This window comes from Miniopterus natalensis, chromosome 10 (genome assembly GCF_054644295.1).
Source record: "Miniopterus natalensis isolate mMinNat1 chromosome 10, mMinNat1.hap1, whole genome shotgun sequence".
Classification (NCBI taxonomy): Eukaryota; Metazoa; Chordata; class Mammalia; order Chiroptera; family Miniopteridae; genus Miniopterus; species Miniopterus natalensis.
This window is the reverse complement of record NC_142090.1, coordinates 16938092-16956889: the sequence shown is the minus strand read 5'-3', so window position 1 is coordinate 16956889 and position 18798 is coordinate 16938092. Positions and strand designations below refer to the sequence as shown.

Sequence of the window (18798 nt, the reverse complement as noted above, 5' to 3'; positions counted from 1 at the left end):
TCCCTTCCAGCCTACGGATGTTAACACTCTGGCTACAGGTTATGAAACTACCTCTTTAGGTACCACATCTTCATAAACAGTACCTTTATAAAAAAAAAAAACCCTCCTCAAATTATCCTATTTCAAGTGTGCCAATTGTTACTGTTGGGACCCTGTGTGATGAAGTCATGAGGATGAGGATGATAATGTAAGGTTGTAACAGAGTATTGTAAAGTAATAAAAGTGACTACAATTTAAATAATGATTACTAATATATTTTAAGCCTTAGGTTCCAATAACTTTAAGCTCTTCATAGGTATTAACTCATTTAATTATCACAAGTATCCTATGTGGCAAGCAGAGATTTTTGTCTGTTTCATCTCCACATACCAATGCCTTGCACAGTTGCTGGTACGTGGTGAGCACTGAAACACTGATTTAAAATATACACAACAATAAGCAGGCTTAGTAGGAAAGAGCTGACTTTTGGCATGGTGTAGCATTTCTCCTATTTACTTTGAAAACTACACGATGATCAGGGACTTAGTCCCCATATCACAAAAACTAAACACTAAATAAGACCATATGTGAATGATTTTCTTGTGTATCCTACAGCGAGTCCAATTTCTTTATCTTCCCATGAGGTTATCCAGCACCTGGGTTCCCAGTTGCTTTAAGTGTAATACTAAAAGTTATAAATTTTTAAATAACATGCACTTGCAGCCTAGGGACTGATTTAAAAGAGCAAAGCACCTTTAAGTATCAGTTACTAGTTTTAAAAAATTAAAATAAAAGAGGAGGGAGCAAATTTTTTTTTATAAAATGCAAAAATAAGAATGGTAAAGTCAGCAAGATCAAGTATATACACACACACAAGCACAGCAAAGATGAGTACAAAAATTATATAAGGAAACATAAGACACTTGAATCACAGAATGCAGAAATACAATAGGCATAAAAGATTGCAATTAAACCCCTCACTGGAGAGTCACACAGTTACATGGAATAATCAAGGCAGCTTCAATACCTATATCTTATAAAGAACCAAAAAGACAAGATTGGAGAACCAATATACAGCAAAATGAAAACTGCAAAGGTTTTTTTGAAATCAGAATTGATGTTTATCTTTACATTACCTTGCACTCTAAAATATAGGCAAAATTCACGTGTACAAGAATCTAGAAACCTGAGAAGATTCGAGAATAATGAACTCAAACTGGAGTGAAACATCAGCAAGAACAGTGAGGTGTAGGGCTACGACTGGGAAGGAACTGCCAGATGCAACACTTGGATACCGAGGGGAGGCGGATAAAAACATCCTGAAGTGGAAGATGGAGAAAGACTGGGGCTGGATTTGGTTGAAGGAAGACAAAAAGGAGAAGCGGGCCTAAGAAGCAAGTTGCAAGAGTAAAACTTAAAAGAGGACCACACCGATGCCACAGTCCAGTGTAGGACCTACTAATCAGATTCTACGGAGTGGGGAAAGGGCCAGTTAGCGACCGGCCAGCAGCGACTAGTTTCCAAAAAGCCGCGTAGCTAGCAGTAGCTTCGCAGCCCCACCCCGCGGGAGCAGCTCCTCCCCGAGAAGGACCTCACGAGGCCAACCGCCGGGTTCGGGCTCCGGCTCGAGCCTAGTTCCCATCCCGCCCTTGCCCCGCGGAGCAGAACGGCCTCTCTGGGCCCCTCACCGAACGCTGCAGCTCCCCAAGCCAAAACGAAGCACGCTCCTTTCCGCTGGGATCTGGGTCGTGGTAAAGCGCCTGCACTGCCTGGTACACGAGCTGCAATGTCGGCTTTCCTCCTTCCATGGTGTTGGCGGTGTTAGCGGCAGTGACGGCTCTGGCTCTCTCCTCCGAAGCTCCTCCGGTTGCTCCGCCTTCGCGCTTCCTTACTGTGTCGGCCACGGCCGCTCCCCAACTGGCGCCATCTCTTCTTTGGCCGTTACCAGGGCAGAGGGGTTCCCTGTGGAAGTTGCCCCCTCGGAAACAGAAGTGAGATCGTATTCAGGTTCCTGGTCTTTTTTCCGATCCTCCTGTCAGACTCCAGACTTCTGAGTCCTGAAGTCGGTGCTCGCCTCTTCACCCGCTGACCGGCCCTCAGAAGTCTGTCCCAGCACCGCACAAACCACGCAGTGTATCTAAACCACGTTAACCCGGACCGGAAGCGGCACGGATACCTTTGGCACACTTCCGCCTGGTGCTGGGCAAACGGCCTCCTTCCCCTCACGCCTCTTCTTGTCTCCCCGCCCTCTCCCGGAAGTGGCCCTGCTGGGCCGGGAGCCGGAAAGAAGCGCTCGCAGGCGGTTCCCTCGGTTCCTTGCTACCAGCTGGAGCCCGAGGGCTGCCTTGCGTCCCGCGCCTGCGCCGCTCTCCGCTTCTTGGCGGTGGGTCCGAGGTGTTTCCTCTGCCTTCCAACTTCTCAACCCCTCTCCAGGGAATCATTTCTGACCCAAGTGGCCAAAACACGCCAATTCAGCCACCAGAGTCGTGCCCACTGCACTGGAAATCCAAGGACTTAAGACAGGTTTCCTATGCTAACTAGTGCAGGAGACAGGCACGTAATCAAATTAACTGCTGTGCAAACCTGAAGTATGTGCCGCATCGAAATAAATCCAAAAGGCCTAGACTCCCTGTTCAGACCCCTTTTCCACAAAGTTCTTACACCCTAAAGGGTATTTCTATTGCTCAGGACGCTCCGAACTCCAGAGTATCTGCATGTATCTTAAGGCCATTCACACATCGAATGGTATTTATGCGTATGACTTCCTTTCGGAATAAAAAAACCAATACTCAATTCACAAAAGAAAATAAAAATCTTGAAATCTGTACTACGAAGAAATCTGGGACAAAAGGCAGTAGTATGTCAAAGGATTTCCCGATATTGTTCTACTCCTTTGCAATAATAAATGCTACTAGTTGATGAGCGTTTACAAATGTGTGAAGCACGTTAGTTACAAGATAATTATTCCTTTAACACTATACCAGTTAAATCCCCATTTTAATGAATAAGACAGAGGTAAAGTGCCCAAGGTTACAGAGCTCTTCAATGAGAGGCAGCGTTTAACTCCAGATCAGCCCCTATCACTGTGATTTAGTTTGTTTCTGAATTGTTACTCTCAAGGGAGTTTCACTGCCAACAGCACAATGAAAAGTGTTACTGAACAGAGTTGACACAATCCCAGGAAAGGAAAGAAACGATATTTTGGTTAATTCACCTATTCATTAAAAAAAGATTTAGTAGGACCGCTTTGCTGTCTGCCCTCGCAGAGTCTGCAATCTAGCTGCAAGGAAAGACAAGCAATTCAATACAGTGTAAAAGTTCTGTGAATATCCACAAGCAAAAGAATGATGTTGGACTTACCTTGTACCATATACAAAACAAAACAAAAAAATCCTAGAACCTAAATGTAAATGCTAAAACTCTTGGAAGAAAACAGGACTGTATCTTCATGACCTGGGATTAGGCAATGTTTTTCTTAGGTATGGCACCAAAAGCACAACAATAAAAGGAAAAATAGATAAGTTGGACTTCATCAAAACTAAAAACTTGTGTGTGTCTAAGAACACTTGAGAAAGTGAAATGACAACCCACAAAACAAGAGAAAAAAATTTTAAAAATATATCTTTATTGATTTCAGAGAGAGGAAGGGAGAGGGAGAGAGAGAGATAGAAACATCGATGAATGAGAGAGTCGCTGATCGGCTGCCTCCTGCACGCCCCCAACTGGGGGTTAAGCCCACAACCCTGGGCATGTGCCCTGACTGGGAATCGAACCTCGATCTCCTGGATCCTAGGTCAGTGCTCAACCACTGAGCCATGCCAAGCCGAGCAACAGAAAATATTTTCAAGTCATATATCTGATAAAATATTGGTATCCAGTATATATAAAGAACTCTTAAAATCCAAGAATAAAAACAAAAATTCAACTTTTTAAATAGACAGAGGGTTTGAACACATATTTCTCCAAAGAACATTTACAAATATATATGAAAATATGCTCAACATCATTAGTCATCAAGGAAATACAAATCAAACCATAATGAAATATCATTTCACACTCACTAGAATGACTAAAATAAGAAAGACAAGTGTTGGTAAGGACCTGGAAACATTGGAACCCTCATACACTGCCAGTAGAATTGTAAATTGGTAAAACTGCTTTAGAAAACAGTCTGGAAATTCCTCAGAAGTTTAAACATTTACCATATGACCCAGCAATTCCACTCCCAGGTATATACCTGCAAGAAGTGAAAACATAAGTCCATAGATACACTTGTACATGAATGCCTATAGCAGCAGTTTGTAATATCTAAAAAGTGAAAACAACCTCAAGTCCATCAACTGGTGAACGGAAAACAAAATGTGGTCTGCCCATACAATGGAATGTTAAGTATTAAAGAATGAAGTACTGATACACGCTGCAGTAAACCTTGAAAACATTATGCAAGTGAAAGCAGCCAGGCAAAAATGTCCAGAATAGGCAAATCTCTAGAGACAGAAAGTAGATTAGTGGTTGCCGGGGAGTGGGGAAGAGGGGAGAGATGAAATGTTCTGGAATTAGATAGTGGTGATGATTGCACAACTTTGTGAATATACTAAAAACCATTTAATGTGTGCTTTAGCCCTTTGCGGTTGTTTGTCTACTCTCAGCCACCAAAGCTTTTTTACCGTTCCGGTCGTATGTCTGCTCTCAGCCACCACAGCAAGGAACCGTACGAATCTTAACTCCATTCATGTATCAGTTCATAAATCTTGTTTATCCTTCATAATCTTGCATGTTATGTATCACTGCTCTTTCAATGGAAATTAATTCCGACCAGTACGACACCCATGTCCAAATTTAATACGACCGCAAAGGGTTAGAAGGATAAGATTTATAGTGTGTGGATTATATTTCAATAAAACCATTGTTTTTAAAAAGTTCTGTGATTAAGAATTTTTGAAATACAACATGGATATTTGACCAATAATTACAAAACAAAAAAACACAATGATAAAAACACACACACATAGTAAGCCCTGGCCAGTTAGCTCAGTTGGTTAGAGCATCATCCCAATATGCCAAGGTTTCTGATTCGATCCCTGGTATAAGTGGAACAAACAAATTGATCTCTCTCCCCCCCCCCCAAAATAAATCAATAAATAAAAAAGTTTTAAATGATATTGTGTCTCACTCATCTTTATATCCTCAAGCCATTGTCTGTGTGTGGGTGCATAGTACATGTTTTAAGTGACCTGCCTCTTAGTTCGTTGGTCTTAGAAACATCATTCCAGCTGCAACACAAAATGGCTTAGGCAGGGGGGCAGGTGGCAGGAATAGGAATAAACTGTTATAATAATCCTGGTGAGGAGTGATGGTGGCCTAGAGTGAGCCGTAGGTAGTGCAGATAAAGATAAGAATATTTAAGGTGAATTTAGGAAGAATTTTGATACAGTGATTGTTTGAGCTGTGGGTACAAGGAGAGGGAAGAGAAAACAGGCTTCTGAGTATAAAACCCAGGAGAAACAGCTTTTATGTTAGTGGGTAGGGGCGCAGAGGCCAAGAGGATGTGTTTAAACTTAGACGTGTTCAGTACTGAGGCACCCACGGGGCAGCCAAGGCCAGTGGCGTGTGTGAGACTGGAGCCAGGGATGGGGTTGAACATACAGATTTGAGAGTCATCAGTGTATATATAGGTGGTGGGTGAAGACAAGGGGGTGGTTGGGATGAGCCAGGGAGAAGAGAGACCAAGGCAGTTTCCTCCAGATAAACATTATTTATTTAAAGGACTGGCAGAGGAAGCAGAGGCCAGGAATAAGTAGCCTGAGGGGAAGGTGGAGAACCAGGAAAACGTGTTGGTCGGGGCACGTGCAAGGGGCAACCAATTGATGTATCTCTCTCACATCAATGTTTCTCTCTCTCTCTCTTCCTTCCACTCTCTCTGAAAAGCAATGGAAAAAATATCCTCAGGTGAGGATTAAAAATAATAATAAAAAAAATAAAACAAAACCACTTGGGGAGGAACTTTATAAAATATCAATGCCTGGGTACCTCCCTAGATCAGTTAAACAAAAGCCCTAGGGTTGATTTGGAGCTCAATCTAAGTACTTTAAAGCTTCCAGCTGATTCTAATGTGCAACTAGAATATTGGCCATGCCTTCATGTTGTTACAGAAGAGTTTCTCAGCAGCAGAGCCACTGGCATTTGGGGCAGGACAACTTTTCCTTATTTGACCTGACCCAAACATTGCGGAATGTCACTTTCACACCCCAGCCATGGTGACAACCCAAAATGCACCAAGCATCTCCAAATGCTCCTGCTTGAAAATCTCACCAACTCCTTCTCTTCCTTTTGTGCACCGCCCACCAAAGGGAAAGCCTCTCCCTTCCCAACCCACCCTTCAGTTCTCAGGTGACTCAAGTTCTAGTTTGCTCAGGCCCAAGGTGTTTTCCAGCATGTGACACTTGCAGTGTTAACACTAGGAAAGTCCCAGGCAAACTGCGATGGTTATAGATTTTCTTCCATTGCCTCCCATTGTTTTTCTGCCTTTCCCACCTCTTTTTTGGAATCTGGCCCTTCCCAATCCTGGTCTCCAAAAGAGATTTAAAGTTGGCAATTGTTAGTGGCCATTTTCTACCATGAAGACTACTGTGGGATGTGGGGGAAGATGTGAGAGAGACACATGGACTGGTTGCCTCCCACACGTGCCCTGACCAGGGCCAGGGATGGAGCCTGCAACCGAGGTACTGCCCTTGGTCAGAACCGAACCTGTGACCCTTCAGTCCAAGGGCCGACGATCTAACCACTGAGCCAAAACGGCCAGGGCTCTTCCAGTTATTTATATCCTATTTTCTTTCAACAACATTTCATAGCTTTCAGAATATGAGTTTTGCACTTGTATATTCCTAAGTATTTTATTCTCTTAGATGTAATTGTAAATGGAATTGTTTTCTTAATTCTATTTTTGGATTGTTCATTGCACGTGTACAGAAAAACAATTGATTTTGTATATTGGCCTTGTGTCCTGCAACCTTGCTGAATTCATTTACTGGTTCTAATAGTATTTTTAGTGTATTCTTCAGGATTTTCTGTGTACAAGATCATGTCATCTGCAAATAGAGATAGTTTTACCTCTTCATTTACACTCTGGATGCTTTTATTTCTTTTTCTGGTGCCTCTGCAAATGTAAATGAATGAATGGTAAGGATCTAGGAGAGCCCATTTCCCATATGAATGAAAGAAGGAAAGGGCCAGCACTGGATATATGTATTGTTTAGGAAAAACCAAAAGAGTTTAGTTAGGGATTGGGTGCATAAATAGTATGTGGTTCTTTCAAAGTTTGTGTTACAATTTAATTCAGTTTTTTTAGGGAAACTTAGCATTAATGCAAGTACTAAATTTACATTTCTGATATTGGGGAAAGCTTCCTTTTACTCCACTTGTCTTGAAATAGTGCTTTTCAAACTTTCCACCAAAGCTGCCCTACAGACAGAGAAAAGGGGCTATTTGAGTAGTTTTATGCAGTCTATGATAACACGAAATAATTTTGAAGTGTTATGTTTTATTGCAAAAATTCATGCAAAAAAATTTTAAATATGTCTTTATTGATTTCAGAGAGAGGAAGGGAGAGAGAGACAGAGACAGAGAAATGTCAATGATATTTGACACCTGCACACCCCTTGCTGGGGATTGAGCCCCCAGCCTGGGCATGTGCCCTCAATGGGAATCGAACAGGGACATCCTGGTTCATAGGTCGATGCTTAACCGCTGAGCCATACCGGCCTGGCCATGCAAATTTTATTTTATACTCCAAGACAGAGTCATGTTCATTTTAATATTAAAATAATGGGTTTTGAATATAAGAAGGGAGGCTTTTTACCATATGATCCAGTAATTCCATTTCTGGATATATATCTAAAATAATTGAAAGCAGGAACTTGAAAAGGTATTTGTACATCCTACTCATGGCAACATTTTTCATAACATCCAAGAGTTGAAAGCAGCCCAAATGTCAATTAATAGATGAATGGATAAACAAAATGTGGTGTATACACACAATTGAATATTATTCAGCCTTGAAAAGGAATAAAACTCCAGCCCTGGCCGAGTGACTCAGTTGGAGTGTCGTCCCATACACCAGTCAGGGCACATACCTATGTTACCGGTTTGATCCCCAGTTGGGCCTCGTGCAAGAGTGAAACCTTTCTCTCTAACATCAGTGTTTTTGCCTCTGTTTCTCTCTCTCCCTTCCTCCTTCTCTGAAAATCAATAAAAACATATCCTCTAGTAAGGATTTTAAAAAGGTATAGCCCTAGCCAGTTTGGCTCAGTTGTTAGAGTGTCAACCTGTGGACTGAAGGGTCCTGGGATCGATTCCGGTCAAGGGCACGCACCTCGGTTGCTGGCTCGATCCCAGCCCAGGTCGGGGCACGTGCAGCAGGCAACCAATGGATGTGTGTCTCTCACATCAATGTTTTTCTCTCTCTTTCCCTTCCACTCTCTTTGGGGGAAAAAAAAAAGATATAAAATTCTGAAACATACTACAACATGGATGAACCTTCAGGACATTACGCTAAATGCAATAAGCCAAGTCACACAAAAAACAAATACTGCATGGCTCTGCTTATATGAGATATCTAGGATAGTCAAATTCATGAAAACAGAAAGTAGAATGTTGGTTGCCAGGAGCCGAGAGGAACTGGGGGTTGTTTAACGGGCATAGTTTCAGTTTTGTAAGATGAAAAAGTTCTGGAGACGGGTTACATATCAATGTGAATGTTCTTAATGCTACAGAGCTGTACACTTAAAAATGCTTATGATGGGAGCAACTGAAATGTTCATACAGTTGTGATGGAAATAAAAAATAGGAAACCACTTTTGTAGTTTCTTTAAAATTAAACATAAGTTACAGTAAAAAATGGTTAAGAGGGCAACTTTATATCATGCATTTTATGACAATAATAAATAATTAAGAAATTAAAAAATATTTTAGACACACAGCCTTATGGTTTGGTCAAAGGAAGCAGTTAGTATCCAGATTCAGCCAGAGCTGAGTACACCTCCTTGGGTTAATTCATGGAAATGTTTATATAGTCACATTTAATTATCCTCCAGGGACTTCTCTGCTCAGAGAACCTTCCTAATACCCAAGCCAACAATAAACGGGAACTGAGACAAAGGGATAGACTGTATGACGTTCAGTGTGTTTCAGTCGTGTCAGGTGGACCTTCCTGGGTCACTGCCTATTGGCTTCCAGGATTTAGGGTGCATTGCAATATATCACTCTGCATAGGTTAAGGATTAGGCTTTACAGGAGAAAGGGAAATCTTTTTTCCCCCCAAGTTAAATCCTTCAATTTTACCAGTATGCATAACAGAGAAAATGCACAGTGTACAGAAAATGCAGCTTTAGAAATTCCTGAATCTGGATTAATTCAGAGGATCTTGACTGTGATTATGAGTACATTCCTTCATTAAAGGGAGATTTCATCTCTGTTCTGCTGAGGGGATGTTGCCCCATGTGTGTTCTACCTTGTTATGGAGCAAATATAAGAGAGCAGCCTGGAGTGGGGAACACATGGATTGCTTGGGTGCTGGGTGGCCTGGATATGGGGTACCAGGTGTTCAGAGGAGTTAGCCCAGCACTTAGGGACCTTGGCCCTGCGATAGTCATCTGCTGGAGAAGGGGTCCTCCCCACCCTGCGGGAGCTGAGCTTGGTACAGCTCTTCGACTAGGAGAAGGCCCAGTTTCACCCGGCTCATAGTCCAGGTAACCCTGAGTGAGCTTCCAGGGCTAATTCCAGGCAGTTCTGTTTATTGCACCACAGTTTCTGAATTCGAAAATAAATAATAAAAAATAAATAAATAAAAAAAAACACATTTATGCTATCTGATGTTATTTTTTTCCTATGACTCTGCCTCTTTCAACTTAATAATTTGCTTAAGATAGTTGCCCATGTCTTATCTTACTTTTTAAAGCAACTCTTTTTAAAAAAATTCTCATCTCAGGATATGTTTATCGATTTTAGAGAGAGAGGAAGGGAGAGAGAGCAATACAGCGACATGAGTGAGAAACATCGATCGGTTGCCTCTCGTGTGAGCCTGGACTGGGGATCAAACCTGCAACCTGGGTATGTGCCCGACTGGGAATTGAACCCGCAACTTTTCAATGTACAGGACAACGCTCCAACCCACTGAGCTACACCGGCCAGAGCTAAAAGCAACTCTTCTAGCCCTGGCCTGGTGGCTCAGTGGGTTGGAGCATCCTCCCATGCGCCATAGGGTTTCAGGTCTGATTCCCGGTCAGGGCACATACCTAGGTTGTGGGTTTGGAGAGTATGGAAAGCAACAGATCGGTGTTTCTCTCTCACATCCATGTTTCTCTCTGTCTTTCCCTTCTTTTCTCTAAACATATCCTTGGGTGAGAATTTAAAAAAAAAAAAAAGCAACTCTTATAAGGGGCATGGAATGACTTGAAGAAAAACAAACTGACTAAATATATGAGATTTAGCTTCACTAGTAGGCAATGAAATGCAAATTGAAAAGGCAATGAAGCTGAAGGTGACTGCTGCAGGGTTTCTTTGTGGGGTGATGGAAATGTCCTCAAATTGATTGTTGTAACACTTGCACAACTCTGTGAATATGCTCAAAACCATTGACTTGTACACTTTAAGTGGGTGACTATTATGGCATGGGAATTATAGCTCACTAAAACTATTACCAAAAAATAGTTTATTCCTTTTTGTTGATGAGTAGTTAGTATTCCATTATATGAATATACTATAATTTGTTTATCCAATCGTCTGTTGATGAACATTTGGTTTGTTTTCCAGTTTGGGGCTATTAAAAATAAAGCTGTTATAAACATTCATATGTAAGTCCTTGTATGAAACATATGCTTTCTTGTCTCTTAGACAAATACACAGGAGTGGAATGATTGGATCATATGGTAGGTGTGTTTAATTTTTTAAGAAACTGTCAAACTGTTCTCTGAAGTGTTTATACCATTTGACATTTCCACCAACAGTGTATGAGAGTTCTAGTCTCTCCACACCCTTGTCAACTCTTAGTATGATCAATTATTTAATCAGACATTCTAATTGGTAAGTAGCAATATCTCATTCTGATTTTCATTTTCACTTTCTTAATGATTAATGATGTTTAACATCTTTCCAAATGCTTATTTGCCATCCATATATCTTCTTTGGTGAAATATCTGTTCAGATCTTTAAAAAATTGAGTAGTCTGTTTTATTATTGAGATTTTTTGACACAAATCCTTTATCAGATATGTGTTTTGCTAATATTTTCTCCCAGTTTGTAACTTGTCTTTTCATTCTTCTCACAATATCTTTCTTTTTAATTTTCTTTATTTTTAATTAAAATTTTTTCAATTACAGTTGACATTCAAGATTAGTTTTAGGTGTACAACATAGCAGTTAGACATTTATATAACTTACAAAGTAATCCCCCTGATAAACCTAGTACCCGCCTGACACCATATATAGTTATTACAGTATTATTGGCTATATTCCCTGTGCTGTACTTTACATCCCAGTGACTGTTTTGTATCTGCCAATTTGTACCTCTTACTCCCTTCACCTTTTTTCACTCAGCCACCCCTCCCATCACAGTATCTTGTCAAGAACAGAAGTTTTAAATTTTGATGAAGTCCTAATTTACCCAATTTATCAATTTTTTTATTGCTTGTGCTTTTGGTGTCATATCTGTGAAGTTGTTGTCTAATCAAAGTTCATAAAGATTTTCTCCTATGTTTTCTTAGCTTTAGATTTTACATTTAGTTCTATCCATTTTTACTTAATTTTTGTGTATGGCATGAACTATGAATTGAAGTGTATTTTTTGCATACAGATACTCAATTGTTTCGGCCTCATTATTGAAGCAACTAATTCTTACTTCATTTAATTGTTTTTGGATCTTTTTCAAAGATCAATTTTTTTTATATCTATACATCTATACCTATATATTCCTGGACTCTCTATTCTGTTCCATTTTCTATCCTGATGTCAATAGCACACTACCCATCTTGATTACTATTGTTTTATAAGGAAACCTTGAAATTTAGTAATGTTAGTCCTCCAACTTTGGCATTTTCTTTCAAAGTTGCTTTGGCTATTCTAGGTCTTTTGCCTTTTTGTGTGAATTTTAGACAGCTTGTCAATTTCTACCAATTTTTTTTCCTGTAAGAAAGAGACAGAAATACAACATATTAATGAAAAATCCAGGGCTCAGAGGTCAGTCGGCCTAGGTTCGAGACCCAGCTCTACCTGTTCATAGCTGTTTGGACAAGTTACCTAACATCTCTGCCTCTCCATTTCTCATTCATAAAGCTGAGGTAATAGTAACAATATCACGGGGTTGTGATGGGGCTTAAATGAAATCACATACAATGCTAAGAGACTGAAAATACAGACAATGGCCAGACCACATATGACAATAGAACTCTGACCCACAGCCTTTGTAAGCAAACAGTCCAGAAAGCCAAACCACAACTTCTGCAAGCAATTGGCCCAGGACAGACAGGACTTGACTGAGTCAATAAGGGCCAACTTCCTTAATTTTTGCCTCTACTTTCAATTCAGGATCAAGCAGAGAAAGCCAAATATGCTCCCAAACCCATAGGGTGCCCCCTTTCTAGTCAGCCCACCTCCAGCTTTCCCATGCCAACAACCTCCCATTGGGGCATACCTGAAGCCTTCCCTTTTTTTCACTATGAAACTTTTCCACTCCCCTGTCTGCCCTCAAATCTCTGCCAAATGCAAGTGATGGTGGCTGACTCCCTGGCTATAGAAAAGCTCAAAATAAATCGCTTCGTTTCTTCTCATTTGAATGACCTTTGTTTATTTCCATGGTGCTTAACACCGTGTTCTTGGAGTTGAATGGATGCTCAATACGTTTTATATAGAGCAGCAGAACTGTTTTGTTGTCAAATGAAAATTTACACAGAATCCCAGTATATAAAACAAACAAAAGTGGCTTTCAACGTTTTATTTTATTTAAGTCAGTCAGTACTAACAGTGGGACCTTTGTGGTGACCTCAACAATACTATATGAGGATAATGGCTGAGGACTGTAGACAGTATTTTTTATTTATCTTTTGAATTTATTTTCACTGTTGAGGGTATTCAGACACAGTACTTTTTAAAATCTTAATTCCCAGCATAAGAAATTGCAAATGCTAACATTTTTCTTTTAAGCCCGTTACCTTCCAGTACAATATTTGCAAAACACTTCAAGCACCTCTTCAGAAGCCTGGGGCTCTCAGAAACATGGAGTAAAAACTGATTGGTGTGAGGTCAGGGCTCGGGGTCTTGATTTAAGTGTTAGGGATGCTGCCAACCAGCTGGGTAGCCTTGGGCAAGTCACGTGACCTTCGAGTTGTTTCTTCCTCTGCAAACTGAGGAAGCTGAACTGCATGGGAAATTCTCCATATTAAGCTGCACCCCCAGCAGCGTGGAGTGGCGGGGGCAGTGGTGTGTGCCTGTTTAAAAATGCATTTCTGCCCCGCACTGCGGTTCTCACGCAGTAAGTCCAAGGTCGTGCCCTTTTATTTTATTTATCTGCATTTTATTTTATTTTTTAAAAATATATCTTTAGTGACTTCAGAGAGAGGAAGGGAGAGGGAGAGAGAGAGAGAAACATCAATGATGAGAGTCATTGATCGGCTGCCCCCTGCACGCCCCCTGCTGGGGATCGAGCCCGCAACCCGGACCTGTGCCCTGACCGGGAATCGAACCTCCACCAGCCTGGATCCTAGGTCGATGCACAACCGCTGAGCCACGCCCGGCCGGGCTGAAATCTGCATTTTAAACAAACCCACAACTGATTTCGATGCTGGTGATTCACGTGCATAACCTGAGACACGCAAGAATAAACTGTCTCAGGTTTCTTCTGGCTCTGGCCTCTGTGATCCAGCGGGGGTGGGTGAAGTGACAGGGCTGGAGCACGGGGAGAAGAAAAGTGGAGGGAAAGTTTGCCCCACGGGGAAAATGTTGATGGAAAGTGTCTCTGAAAGCCTGTTGTATTTTGACAGCCCCCGTGACGCTGGTCCCGAGAGACTCGGATTCCTGCGGGTGCCCGAGCGCTTTGCAAAGGCAACGAGAACACTCCCCGCCCCGGGTTGGAAGGCGCCGGAGAAGAAACGCGACGGGCATGCCTCCCTGCCCTTCTGCCCCACAGCTTCTCATGGGTCGCTTGGAGCAGGAGGGGACAAAGGGGGATTTGTCCTGTCCACAAATTCAGATGAAACCCGGGGCGCTCCCGCAGAACTCCAGGCGGAGTCCTCTGGGTTCGGCCGGGGAGCCCCCAGTTCGGCGTGGCCATACCGCCCTCTAGCGGCAGAGGACGGGACTCCACCTGGGGAGGAGCCCACGCTCCAGGGGCGGGCAGGAGGGGCCCCCAAAGACCCAGGAAGGGGCAAGAGACTGGAAGAAAAAAGATACCGCCAGAGAACGCTCTTCATCGTCTCTTTCTGCTTCACCGTTCCTTTCCACCTCCCCCAGCCCGTCTTCCCATGTAGCCCTGCCCTCTATTAATAACTTTTCTAATACCCTGCATTCACAAGGTGTTTCCCAAACATCATTTCACGTGACCCGTTCTCATTCCCTTTTCACATCACCTCCCTTCCCCTTCCGGAATCAAAAGGAAAAACTGAAAAATGACAACCGATATAAATGCCTTTCTTGTATTTTGTATAAGGATAGATCTGACCACACTCTTATTCCTGGGTTGTGGGACCTTCGAACTGAGGTCATGACCTTGACTCCTCTAGGAGCTCATTAACTTTATTCTGCTCTGAGGTCATAAATAGAGCATTCAACTTGTCAGGTCTTGGTCAATAAGAGAGAATAGAGTAACGCATATGATCAAGGCAGCACAGGCCTGGATAAACAATTGGTTTTTTGTTTCATCAATTTTTCAAAAATTAATCAAATTATATAATAAGAATAGAAAAATGCACAAATTATAAATGTACAGTTAAATTCATTTTAGAATTGAGCACACCTGTGTAACCAGCATCCAGATCAAGAAACAAAACATTACCAGTATCCCAATGCCCCCCATTCCCGCTTCCAGTCACAACTCACCCTTAAGGTCACCACTACTCTGAATTTTAACATCATAGATTAATTTTGCCTATTTTAAAATTTCATTTAAACGGAATTAAACAATACGTACTCCTTCATACGACTTTTCCCAAACACTGTGAAATTAACCTGTTGTTGGTTCATTCTCATTGCTATAGTATGCCATTGTAGAAATATACCACAATTTATCCATTTGACTAATGGTAGGCATTTGGGATATTTTCCAGTTTGGGGCTATTATAAGAATGCTTCTGTGAACACTCTTGTGCATAGCTTTTGGAAAATATATGTACACATTTGGGTTGGTTTTATAACTAAGAGTGGAATTGCTGGGTCATATGATTGCTTCAATTGATGCTGCCAAACAGATTTTCAAATGTACTAATTTACATTCCCATCAGCAATGTGTGAGAGCTTTGTTATATATTGGTTTTCATTTTAGTTATCCTGATGGGTGGGTAATGTATTACCTTATAGTTTCAATTTACACTTCCCTGATGACTAATGAAGCTGAGCACCTTTTCATAAGCTTATCAGCCATTTGGTTTGGATATCTTCTTTTGTCAAGTGCCAATTCATGGCATTCAGGCAAACAATTTAAAGCCTGCATTTACCCACCATGAATGATAAGAGCCTTGTTCAGGATTAAATTTAATCCCAAATAAGCATGTTCTATTCATGCTCTACACTGAGAAATATTTATTATACTTGTGCATTATTCACATGATATCATTTGGTTAGTACAACAAGTGCTCTGAAAAGTAGATGTAAACCTGTTCATTTTATGAGAAGCAGGCAGTCTTGTGGAGACTTAGATATGCTCAAGATAAGTGGCAGAACCAAGATCTCAATCAAGGTTTTGCTGTTCCTTGGTCAAGTGCTCATTCCATTACAGTAGTTCTCAAACCCATTTAATCTCTCCACCTTTTATACGTAATAAATATTTTGCATCACCCCTCTTTTATGCCTACAACATAAAGGAGAAATAAAAGACTAGTGATTTATAATAAATAATTACATAATCTAATAATAGTATAATTACAAATAAAATAATAAATACTTAAGTACAATTACACACAAAAACGTAATGAAATAATAGATGCTTGCCCCTAAAAATAGACTCACAATGAATTCAAATGGCCACAAATAAAGACAAATACAAGTGGTTTGTCAACTGACAACTCTAATGCCACATATTTCTGCTCCTGACATGATTTTCCAAATTGGAAACAACTTTAAGTAAAATTCTGAACAAATCATCTCTTAACTTACACAGTAGTTGTATTCCTAAAAAAGCCACTGTATTTTTAAACTACGTAAAAAATATTTTGTGCTTGTATACAAAAAAGAGTTTTATTTTAAGCTCAGATAATTATGGACTGTTCTTCACCTACATGAATATCCAAGAATACATTGAAAAGCTGGACAGGCCCTGCCAGTGTGACTCAGCCGTTAAGCATCGACCTAGGACCCAGGAGATCTAGGTTTGATTCCTGGTCAGGGCATATGCCCGGGTTTCTAGCTCGATCCCCAGTGTGGGCTGTGCAGGAGGCAGCCGATCAATGACTCTCATCATTGATGTTTCTGTCTCACTCTTCCTCTCCCTTCCTCTCTCTCTGAAATCAGTAAAGATATATTTAAAAAAAAAAAAAAAAGTTGGACAGGATGCAGAACAATTCTTCATTTGGAGGATTGTCACATTCATTGCAGGACAGTGTACCAAGCCTGGCCCATGTCCTCTAAATGGCAATAATGTCCCCCAATCACTGTGACAACCCCAAACTTTGGGACAGAATTGCTCCTACTGAGAACACCACGTACTTCGTACAGCAGAGTCCCTGCCTGAAATATGGGATGTGACCATAAAGCTGGGCTTTGCACGGGGGAAGACTGGAGTTCAGCACTCAACCAAACTTGCTCTGTGAGTTCCTGAGCAAGTCACTTACCATCTCTGAGCCTCAGTGTCTCCAGTTATGAAGGTGGCCTCCGCATCCCACAGCAGCAGCAGTTAACCTGTCTCCCTGCACTGATGGCAGACTGTATCTCCTCCCTGCCCCTGTTGGCAACATTTTGCAAAGTTGGCCAGTTTCTCCTGCACAAAGGGCTTTTGATCTTCCCAGTCCTTCTTGATAAATATGTTCAGCAGTAGATGGCATGGAAGATATTAGTATGAACTGTCAGAAAAGAAGTACCAAAACATATATTTATTGCCTCCATATAAAACACTCCGCCAGGCCTGGCTTGCATGTCTCAGTGGTTGAGCATTGACCTAGGATCCAGGAGATCGTGGTTCAATTCCCAGTCAGGGCACATGCCTGAGTTTTGGCTCGATCCCCAGCAGAGGGTGGGCAGGAGGCAGCCGATCAATGACTCTCATCATTGATGTTTCTCTCTCTCTCTCCCTCTCCCTTCCTCTCTCTGGAATCAATAAAAATATATTTTTTAAAATAATAAATAAGTGAAATACTCCTTCAGGACTTAGCTATTGAAAAAAATACATTGTTTGACACGTTCCAAAGCTTGAATGAATTACCACATCATGGCCAAAATCTTGGTAAATACAGAGTGGGGCAAAAGTAGATTTACAGTTCTGAGTTTGCAAAACATAGTTTATTCTTATATTATTATTTACTAATAATTGTATTATTTTCCAGACAAACAACCGTAAACCTACTTTTGCCTCACCCTGCATGACACTTTCCCTTTGGGATCGCAACCGTAAGCCCGGCTAGCATGGGCCGTTTTGAAACTGGTGATAATTGACTGCCTGAAAAATAGAAATCCAATTAGTAAGTGATATCACAGTGGGTGCAAAAGTATTAATAAAGCTTAAATTCAAAGGTGCAGAATATGAACATAACATGAACACTATGAACTCTACTAAAGCATAGTTTTTAAAGTTAATAACATGAGCTTATGCAAATGTAAAATTAGCATGTGTCAAAGATTTTATTCAAACATTGGACAATGTATTTTCACAGTTCTGTGAACAGAAACCATTTGCAGTACTATGGACAAGAAGGGTTGATATTGCTGTCAATTTTCTGCAATTTGGTTTTTATCACTATAAGTTTTCAAACAACCTGGTATTAGTTTCCTATCGCTACTGTAGCAAATTACCACAAACATGCTAGCTTAGAACAACACACATTTATTATCTTCCAGTTCAGTTCGAGTGTCTTACAGTTAGATGTAGGTCAGAAGTCCAAAATGGGTCTCACTTGGCCTAAATGAAAGTGTCATAGGGCTGCGTTCCTTCTGGGGGCTGTGGGGAGAATCTTTTCTTTGCTTTTTCCACCTTCTCAACCACACCCCCTTTCCTTGGCTCGTGGTCCCCTTCCTCTATCTTCAAAGCCAGTAAGGGTCCATTTAGTCTTTTTCACCCTACATCACCCCAGTTTCTCTGACTTCACTGCCACATCTCCTTCTCCGGCTCTCACTCTCTTGCCTCCCTGTTTCGCTTATAAGGGTCCTTGTGATTATATTCGCCCCCCTGGATAATCCAGGATAACCTCCCCTGACTATCCATCAACAGTGCAAACTCCTATAGAATCATAATCTCCAAAGGGTCTGAGAGACTATACCTTGCAATCACCCAGAAGGATGACCACTACTCTCTTTTGACCCTTTCCCAGCCGCAGACAATTTTTCCTGGTCACGCTAAGGCTTGTGTGCAAAACCCAATATCAGGCAGGCCTGGGGCCATGGTCCTGGAGCAGGGAAGCAGCTGCTCCTG

At 41.4% G+C, this 18798-nt stretch overlaps 1 protein-coding gene across 5 annotated transcripts in view; it reads right to left on the bottom strand.

Annotated features, from left to right (window-relative positions):
• The window catches only part of TNPO3 (transportin 3), an 86404-nt gene extending 84326 nt beyond the window's left edge, over positions 1 to 2078 (bottom strand). For 2 of the 5 annotated variants that reach the window (XM_087821025.1, XM_016213362.2), the window contains exon 1: positions 1668 to 1752. Coding sequence is in view for 3 of the 5 variants with exons in the window: in XM_087821023.1 (XP_087677149.1) it covers positions 1668 to 1787 (120 nt within the window). In the remaining 2 variants the exon portion in view is untranslated. Of the gene's footprint in view, positions 1 to 1667 lie in introns of all 5 variants that reach the window. The other 3 variants (XM_087821023.1, XM_016213360.2, XM_016213361.2) reach the window with 3 other exon arrangements.
• Between the last annotated feature and the right edge of the window lie 16720 nt (positions 2079 to 18798).